Here is a 9,685-nt window from a genome sequence, read left to right as displayed (position 1 = left end):
TATAAAGTTTTCGCTTTATCATTATGGGATATTGTGTGTAGATTGCTGAGGGAATAATAAATAAAAAAAATGTAGAATAAGGCTGACGTAACAAAATGTGGAAAAAGTCAAGGGGTCTGAATACTTTCCGATGACGCTGTAGTGTAATAGATTTACATACAGAATAATATGAAATGGTCTGAGACCAGGTTGCTATTGAAAAGGACAATATAAATAAAGTTATCTACATTGTATCCTCGAGCTACATCTATTGTTACAAAATGTTAATTGTGACACCTCCGATTATGACCCGGACCTGCGTTGCCCTTGGAAACGGGTGCGCATTGTCATGAAGGTTCGTACTCGTGCCCCTGCCAAAAGAAGATACCAATAGCAAGTTAGCTTGTCAGCTGGGCTAGCTAACTACCGCTTGTAGCCTACAAAAAGGTCATTAAGAATGCAAGTGCAACTGATTAATTTGTCAATTATTGAACAACTAATAAGGAATTTCTTAACTTTTATCTTTCTTCTTCTGGTCATTATTGAAGCAAGGGTGATAGTGTAGCTAGCTAGCTAACGTTATATAACTTGCTAAAAATGCACATTTGCCAAAATGAATATGAAATATCCAGGCCTATAGTAGCTAGTTAACTTCTAACTAACTTTGGATAACAATATTTTTGCATGTAATGAGTGTTTGTCATGTCAATGATAGATAACAATTCAACAACAACCTTGAGTATTGAAAATGACCAGATTATTGGTCTATGTGAAAAATGTTAACCTGTATGTATGGTTTCCGTAGATTGAACCAAGCGGTTCATGACATTACAGCGCTGTCCGCCATGTCCAGACTACATCACCTGTATGGCCTGTTGAGGTACCTGATGATGCTACTCAGTGGCACCATATTTGTAAGTGCACCGTTTTTTTTGTGTGCTTTTTGGAGGGGTTCATCTGTAGATTATACCATAAGAGGCTATTAGGCTGGACCTCAATCAAACCCGCACTGCAGAACGATTACATTCACTGCAACATGTAGGTTGGAGTGAAAGTTAAATAGAATCATCAGACCACAGGGAATCAGAGAATCTCCATTGAATCTCCATGGTGCCACTTTTTAGGATGTCAATATAAATGAATGTATTTATGGTTGTTTGTAATTTTGTCTTCCCTTTGACTCATTATGTGTTATTGTTTTTACCATCGAGCACCACTTTGGAAACAAGCGTTTTAATTAATACTTTCAAGTGATATCCTCTGGGTCCACATTGTATGTTTTGTTGTATATGTCTGTTACCCCCCAAAATTCTATTCAAATAGCTTTTTAGTCCAAGACTATGCTTAATCTGTTCTAGGAAACTGTCCCTATGTGTTACAGATGGTATGCTCAGGATAGTCCAACGTTTTAAATTCCATATAGTTTAGTTGAGGCCCTGCATTCATTTCAGCATCTAGTTTAAACAACTCTTAGCCCACATCTACAGTAAATGTTGAGGAAAACACGATAATGATGCATCAATATGATCAATCTCATGTTAATTCACCCAATCAGTATGTCCAATGTCAATACACTCTATCAATACCCTCAATCTCATGGATACACATCTCATTCTCTAACCCAATATGGTCGCCTAACCAGTTCCCCCACGGGACACTGTCTTCAATCAGAAGGTCCTACAATATAGTCATTCTAACTCTATGGTCCATCTCTTCCCCCATCCAGGTGAATCCATTGTAGTCATTCTAACTCTATGGTCTATCTCTTCCCCCGTCCAGGTGAATCCATTGTAGTCATTCTAACTCTACGGTCTAAATCTTCCCCCATCCAGGTGAGTGGCCTTGTGCTGTTTGGCCTAGGCGTGTGGATTAGGTACGGGGCGGCCACCTTTGTCCAGGTGATGGGCTCTTTCTCGGCACAGCTGGTGACCATTAGCTATGTGTGTATGTGCCTGGGGGCCATCCTGTCTCTGCTGGGGTTCATTGGCTGCTACGGGGCCTGGAGCGAGAACCGCTGCCTCATCATGCTGGTAAGAGACCGTGAATCCCAAACCACCCCCTCACTCCTACCAATTCGCTCTGAGGGCCCTCTGTTGACGCGTGTTGTTGTCGAAACTCCGAGGGTGACTTCCAGAGGGTGGCAAGGGGGTCAATAAACTCTTTAACTTCTGGACACACTCGTGACTTGAATGAGGCAATTCATGTTCCACTTTTAAATAATAAAACAAACATGAAATTCAAAATAACAAATTCCCCCTGTCGTTTTGCAAGATATAAACATCATCAACAGTATAACATGGGGGGTGCTACCATTTGGGGCTCAGTCTAGAAGAGAGGTGGACCACTTTTGTGGAGTGTAGTCTTCATAAAGGCTTGGTAATGGTTGAGAGTGTTAGAAGGAGCCATTTTGGCCTACTTATTTGGTTACTTATTTGTATAGTCTATACCCTTGTTTCTCAAACCTCTCCTCGGGGACCCCCAGATGTTTCACAATTTTGTTGTAGCCCTGAACTAGCACACCTGGGCCACGTTCAGTTGCCAAATGTTGTCGAACATTGCAGATAGTAATACCATGTTTATAGCCGACATGATTCCTTGTTCCACATGTTGGAGAGGCATGTTTGTTCTACATAACATATTTCTATCTGAACGTTCCAAGATGTGTCCTTCTGAACGGATTTAAGTAGTCAAGGGCTTGATTATTAGTTGAATCAGATGTGCTAGGCAAGTTCCACAGAGAGATTTGATGGTTGCTCTATAGTCTTTGTGTATTCCGCTTAAAGAGATTGAACGGGATCTTAAGCATTTACAAATTCGTAACATATCGTACGAATTGGAATTGCTAACATAGCGTAAGAATTGCATGATTTTTAAAAATATATATTTTTTAGGACGTAGCATATCATACGAAATGGATGACGATGTACACAATTGTGCACACTTTTCAGGGCCCCGTTTTGGCTCGTGAGTGCTACTTTCAAAACTACTGGGCGAAATTATACAAAACATCTGTAGCGTCACTTTAATTTGTACATATGTTGGGTCATAGGTCACAGGAGACCAGGAAGTGGGGATGCACAGGTATAGAGAGTGTACAGTTCTTACCCTGCTCACCTATGAACTATGATGTGGTTGATTCTAACCCTCTCTTTGATCTGGCAGTATTTCTTCATCCTGTCTATGATGTTTGCAGCTGAGGTTACTGGGGTTATTTTCATCTTGGTGTACAAAGATCTGGTAAGCACAGACGATCCACTCTCACGCCCTCACTGGCTCAACTGCAAAATAAATACTGTACAAAGCACAGACAATCCACATTGACACTATCCTCACTGTCTAAACTGCAACAAAGATACTGTATTTAGCACAGATGATCTACTCACGCTCAATGTCTAAACTGCAACAAAGAATCTGTACAAAGCACAGATCATTCACGCACAGCCTTACTGTCTGAACTGCTACAAAGATGCTGTAAAGTTTTCTTGGCGTGATTAACAGTCAAGCACTGGGGTAAATGATTGAGGGACCTCCTGTGTTTCAGGTGGAGGTTATGATTCGTGGAGCCAGTAAGGACTCTTTACGGATGTCTTATATGGGACCAACGGCTGCAGACCCCATATCAACAGCCTGGAACACCATCATGGTCCATGTGAGTGGGCTATGTGAACTCTTGACTTTAAAGGGAAAATCAGCAGTTGCTACATTCATTTTTGGACTTATAAATTCATTATATGTACCCATAGATTCTTGAAGTATATAACTTATAAAATGCCTGATGAGCTTAGTTCAGAACCCAAAATATACTATAAGCTTGTTTTACTCCAATGTTTGTTAACAAAGTAAATGTAAACAAACACTATATAGCCTAAAAACATGGTTACAACGATGATGTTGATATCATGGATGGTCAGTCCTTGAATCCATATCTCTGTTTATGAATTTGAGTGGTTGTATTTCTCCAGCCTCATCCCTCAGCTTTTTACCGAAACGGGTGGGGGGGATGCTTTGTTATTGTTTTTACTGCTGATTGCCGCTTTAATACCAGTAGGATCTACCATACCCTGGGTACCAGTCTATCATTCCACTCCTTGCCTCTCCTTGTCATGACAAACTTTGGCATATGACACGAACTACAAGGAGTAGAATGTTTGCACAAAACAGGTCTGGTTTTCAGACCAGAGCTACCATTCTTCACTGTACATGTGCAAAAGCTCCGGAAGAAACAGACGAAATTGTCAATGGGCACCAATAGAAGCCCACTGTCTCAACGCTCTGCCTTTCTCTACTGTGTGCAGTACAAGTGCTGTGGCTTTGACAACTCCACGGCTGACTTCACGAACTCCGTGTTCAGTGCTAACACTGGCCTGTTGTACCCCAAGACGTGCTGTGTTGACCTGACGAGCACCGCCTGCGACGGCCTCGACACCACCCAGGGCCTGATACACCCAAAGGTAGGGTACACTTTTCCACATGAATAAGCCGAGCCAAACCAAACTGTACCGAGCTGGCCTGGTTACACATCCACCATAGCTGGAACGACTTTGACCCCTTTTACACTATCGTGTTGACCCACATCAAACTGTGCTGGTTTGGATATTTTCTTACATTTGTCTTTTTCAGCATGGTTCCAGAAACTATGGTCGATGTAGCAGTGTCAAAAGCCATTACTCCTTTGCCTATTTCTAAGGGCCAAATCCTAACTTGGGTAGTGGCCATGTCTTGTGAAGGAACAGATGGTGACGTCCTCTTTATCTATCTGTCGGTCATCAGAGCTGCATTACCAAACTGATCAATGTGATCCAGGACCAGAGCGTCATCTTTGGCTCCACCGCTTCTGGCATCTGTGTCATGGAGGTAAGTGTCCTTTCAGATTTGCCCAAACTTATATGGTGAGAGTTGCCCAAACTTACACTACCGTTCAAAGGTTTGGGGTCACTTAGAAATTACCTTGTTTTTGTCCATTAAAATAACATAAAATTCATCAGAAATACAGTGTAGACATTGTTAATGTTGTAAATGACTATTGTAGCTGGAAACGGCTGATTTTTAATGGAATATCTACATAGAAGTACAGAAGCCCATTATCAGCAACCATCACTCCTGTGTTCCAATGGCACGTTGTGTTAGCTAATCCAAGTTTATCATTTTAAAAGGCTAATTGATCATTAGACAACCCTTTTGCAATTATGTTAGCACAGCTGAAAACTGTTGTTCTGCTTAAAGAAGCAATAAATCTGGCCTTCTTTTAGACTAGTAAACCTGGATTAGCTAACACAACGTGCCATTGGAACACAGGAGTGATGGTTGCTGATAATGGGCTTCTGTACTTCTATGTAGATATTCCACTAAAAATCAGCCGTTTCCAGCTACAATAGTCATTTACAACATTAACAATGTCTACACTGTATTTCTGATCAATTTTCTGTTATTTTAATAGACAACAAATGTGCTTTTCTTTCAAAAACAAGGACATTTCTAAGTGACCCCAAACTTTTGAACAGTAGTGTATATGGTGGGAGTTGCCCAAACTTATATGGGGACAAAATGACTAGAGGGTAGAGACGTTGGCCACTAACAGCCACAGGTGGTTTCCATTGTGATCACCATCTTGTAAATGAAAGCCTTATACAGTAAATTGACCTTGTGAATCAACATGGAATGAATGGAGTCATTTCAATAGTGGATGCCAAAGCAGATAAGACTAAGTCTGCATCCCAAATGGAACCCTATTCCATATATGGTGCACTATTTTTGTCCAGGGCCCATAGAGCTCTGATCAAAGGTAGTGCATCATGTACAGTAGGGAATAGGGTGCTATTTGGGATACAGACTTAGTCTTATCTGCCTTGGCATCCACTATTGAAATGACGCCATTCATGACACTGTCTTCCTGAGAGACTCCACAACCACTAACACCACCCCAACATAAATGAACTGAAACGTTAACTTAGCCTCAAAGTTAGACTTTTGTGTTAAAACATAGTTTCCACATGCACTCTGTGTGCGCGTGCTCGACGCGAACAACACCATTACCACGAGTGAACTGTCAGCAAAGCCGACTAAACCTATTTCAGAAAGAGTCAAGTTCAGAGATATAGTTCCCCCCTGTGGTGTGTGTTAATGATGCTTCAATGTGTTTCCCGTGGCCTAATGTGTGTGTGTCTGTTTCAGTTGGCGTCCATGATGGTGTCAGTAGTGTTGTTCGTCAGACTAGGAAACACCTATTATTAGACCAGCAGCAACACAGAGAACAGAGCCTGACCCAGGCATGGTAGGCCAACCAGACCAGAGACAACACCATAATAAATGGGACTTGCAGATGAAGCCTCCTTGTCAGTAGACTAGTTATTGTTGTGCTTAGAGACTGCTTACGGTTTATGGTAGATGTGGGAGGGTGGGTGTCTCTCTGTATGTGAATTTGTGATGATTAGCAGTCTAGTGAACAGGAAAACTCTTTGACAACTACTCCCTCTTGTGGAATATATCTGAAGTGTCAGAGGCAGAATCACAGTATCATGGTCAGTCACATGTCTGGGAACATTAAGTAATATTGAGTTATAATAATAATATATGCCATTTAGCAGACACTTTAATCCAAAGGGGTTTACGGTAGTGCGTGCATACATCTTTGGTCTCCTTAACAGTCACTTCACTCAGTAACAGTTATTCTAAACTTCACTTGGGCAGGTGTCTAACAGATAGAAGCTGCCTATGGGAAAGTGGTCGAGGGGGGGTGGGGATGGGAAAGTTCATGTGTCAATTAACACCGAGCCTGTCCATGGGAACTCCTAGCAGGGTTCTAGAACTCCAGACAGCCAGTGACTGATCAGGTCATGGGTGAGAGAACACAGGACTCTAATGGCATTATGATGGGCCATAACAAGGGAGCTGGGCTTTATACCCACAGAACATAAACCCATTATGACTTTACCACCATATGTAATGAAAGCCCCTTGTTTGGCTAGGTATTATTCTGTTGATACAGGGTACCTCTCAAACTCACATCCTCAGAGCCTAGCAAACCTCTATAGGACTTCTTCAAATGTCTTCACCACCTTTCAAACACTCACCTGTAATAAACGGAAACCCTTTGAAGTTGTAGATGTCAATGGATCTTATGACCCAGCAGGTGTAGTTCAGTCTTTGGGTGGTTCTTGATGTTTAAAGAAATATGTTTTTATGGTATTATGTCATGTTTTATGTTTTGTGTTGATCCCAGGAAGAGTAGCTGCTGCTTCAGCAGCTGATAATGGGGATCCTAATACAATCCTAAATGCTAGCTGTGATATACTGGCCATTAGCATGGGAATTATGACACCTTCTAAGAGGTGAAGGCTGGGTTGGTTGGTCCTTATAAAAGGCTGCCACCAACTCCAGTGTCTCATAGCCCAGACTGACAGCAAGGTTTTCATTTGGAACCTTGAACCACTAAAATATAGACAACCAATTGATTATTGATTTATTTGCTGGGGAATGATTAGGTTTTTCTGAATCTGGAACAAAATATCGAAGATTTTCTCTTTTTGTTGGGAAAAAAATGACTTTCTTCATCAACTTTGTGTTTTTGTCCACATTTTCTGCTGTGGCTTTGTCTCTTCCATTCCCTCACAACTCTATCAAGAGCGTTCCCAAGAATGGCGCGAGCCGGGACTTTGAATCATCCGGTAACGGTCCAGTCGATGAACAGGAGCCTATTCGGGGAACGGTCAAAGTAGTCAAACTCAACCCCAATAACCTGGGTCTGTCGGGTCTTTTTAGACGAGGCGGGATTTTCCCCCGAGGTGCGCCCGGTCCGAGAATTCCTTTCCCAACCTTCTTGTCCACGGGTCGCCCTGGCCCTCCTGCGCTCCCTGCCAAAGCAGCTGCGGTGCCTCTGCATCCACTGTCACATCTGCACCACGGCGGTCAGGTCAATGGCGGGGTGGGTATGAAGAAGAGGCAGGGATTTGAGATGTGGCAGAGGGCCATGGATAAGAGCCACCACAGTAAGACCATGTCCATGTCGCTGCCCCTCAGTCTGAAGGACTCTGCCAACAGACAGAGCTGCGCCGCGGTGCCTTTTACTCAGGTGAGGCAGACCTTTCAATTTTGGTTAACAATGACACAGATGGTGTAGGGCAATAGAGGACAGTAGGCCTAATGTGTAATCAAATGATTAGACTAAATTAGAAAGTTAAAAGGGATAATTTTTTTAATAAGTAGGGCCTAAGGCTTGAAACATCAAAATACGAAGTGTTTATGCTGGTCTAATTTTTTTTTTTTAATCGATCTTCCATGTACAGCGGATAACGTCCGAGGGCTGCGACGCGGTGACGGTCCACAACAAACTGTGCTTCGGTCAATGCAGTTCGCTGTTCGTCCCGTCTGGTTGGGATTCTGCCAGGCTGACGGGTGCAGGGAGACACCGCCGTGCGCCCTGTTCCCGCTGCGCTCCATCCAAGGCCCACACGGTGACCGTGCCTCTGCGCTGTGGGATGGAGGTGCGGGAGAAGCGCGTGATGGTGGTGGAAGAATGCAAGTGTGAGACTGGTCGCGAGGAGGGGAATATCGAGGCTGTGGCCTCCATGCACTTGTAACTGAAGATACTGTAGTTTAAGGGCGACATTTTCCTAGTGCAAAAGCTCTGTGCGAATTAGAAAACGCACACTGCGAGATTATAATGAAGTTTACAGTATTCTTTGCACATTGCAACGCAACATTTTTGCACTACGAAAATATCGCCCGAAATGCTCGTTTCCCCCCTCACAGCACCTGCTCTAGCCTGTTTTGATGACTTGATTCATTGTTTTTGGACAGACTATATTTATATTGTGATGCCAGATGTGGACATTGGTTATGTGTATTGCATGTGTGAGTCTGAATTTCTAATTCAGAGAAAAACGATTTGGAGGCAAGTGCCACCAATGATTGTTGACAAGTGACTAACATTTTTAGTCATGAACATTTCTGTTCAACCCTATGGCAGAATGAGTTATCCACTCTGGACAGTGTAATAATGTTGAATCTGAACTGAACTGCATTTTGTTTTTGTGAAATAAAAATGTCAATCTATTTGGCTTGTCACTTGGTTTTTACCCTTGATGTGTTTTGATTCATGCAAGAGAATCTATATTGAAACATGGGGAAAACATGTAGTATTCCAAGAGAATCTACATAGAAAACATGTAGTATTCCAAGAGAATCTACATAGAAAACATGTAGTATTCCATGCACTAAAGTATTCCAGTAGTATCAGCCTCCATGTGTTATTAAAATGTTTTAGTGCAGTTTCACCACACTCCAGTTATATCTGAAAGCAGTGAACTGCCCAAATGTCACCCTATTTCTTATTTAGTGCACTATAGTCAGAAGTAGTGCACTCTATAGGGGATAGGGTGCCATTTGGGACGAAGATTTGCTGTGTACACGAGCATTGAACATGGGCACTTTAGAGGAGCAAACAGAGGGAATTGTTTCAGCATAAGACACTGCATTATGTATCAGGCATCTTGTCTCTTTCTCCCCTGGCTCTTTCACTGTGGTGGGAATTCTTCTTGACATCCTTAAATCCACAATCTGGAGTTTGTGTTTCAGCAAAACGGTGGCCCCACCCCACAACTTGGTTTGGTATAAAACTGAGGGATAATGTAACCACTCAAAAATTCTAATCTGTTGTACCAATGATTCTTTAAGGTCATACTGAGCTTATGAGGCATTTCTAAGTTCC

General features: G+C 42.4%; 2 protein-coding genes across 3 annotated transcripts; both read left to right on the top strand.

Annotated features, from left to right (window-relative positions):
• The first annotated feature begins 319 nt into the window (after positions 1–319).
• On the top strand, positions 320–6,315 carry LOC106589920 (tetraspanin-16). 2 transcript variants are annotated; one of them, XM_014180369.2, is made up of 8 exons: positions 320–426; positions 785–893; positions 1,812–2,009; positions 3,142–3,216; positions 3,521–3,628; positions 4,275–4,430; positions 4,750–4,833; positions 6,151–6,315. In XM_014180369.2, the coding sequence occupies exons 2-8, from the start codon at positions 825–827 to the stop codon at positions 6,208–6,210; spliced, it is 750 nt and encodes a 249-aa protein (XP_014035844.1). In that variant the 5' UTR covers positions 320–426; positions 785–824; the 3' UTR covers positions 6,211–6,315. The 2 variants fall into 2 exon arrangements, with proteins under 2 accessions (XP_014035844.1, XP_014035852.1); XM_014180377.2 differs by having other exon boundaries at positions 358–438.
• Positions 6,316–6,398: 83 nt separating this feature from the next.
• Positions 6,399–8,991, top strand: LOC106589939 (DAN domain family member 5). The gene is made up of 2 exons (XM_014180395.2): positions 6,399–8,047; positions 8,262–8,991. The coding sequence occupies exons 1-2, from the start codon at positions 7,517–7,519 to the stop codon at positions 8,553–8,555; spliced, it is 825 nt and encodes a 274-aa protein (XP_014035870.2). The 5' UTR covers positions 6,399–7,516; the 3' UTR covers positions 8,556–8,991.
• The last annotated feature ends 694 nt before the right edge of the window (positions 8,992–9,685 follow it).

This window comes from Salmo salar, chromosome ssa12 (assembly GCF_905237065.1).
Source record: "Salmo salar chromosome ssa12, Ssal_v3.1, whole genome shotgun sequence".
In the NCBI taxonomy this organism is placed as follows: domain Eukaryota; kingdom Metazoa; phylum Chordata; class Actinopteri; order Salmoniformes; family Salmonidae; genus Salmo; species Salmo salar.
Note: the sequence above shows the minus strand (reverse complement) of the source record. Positions and strands in the feature narration are given on the sequence as shown.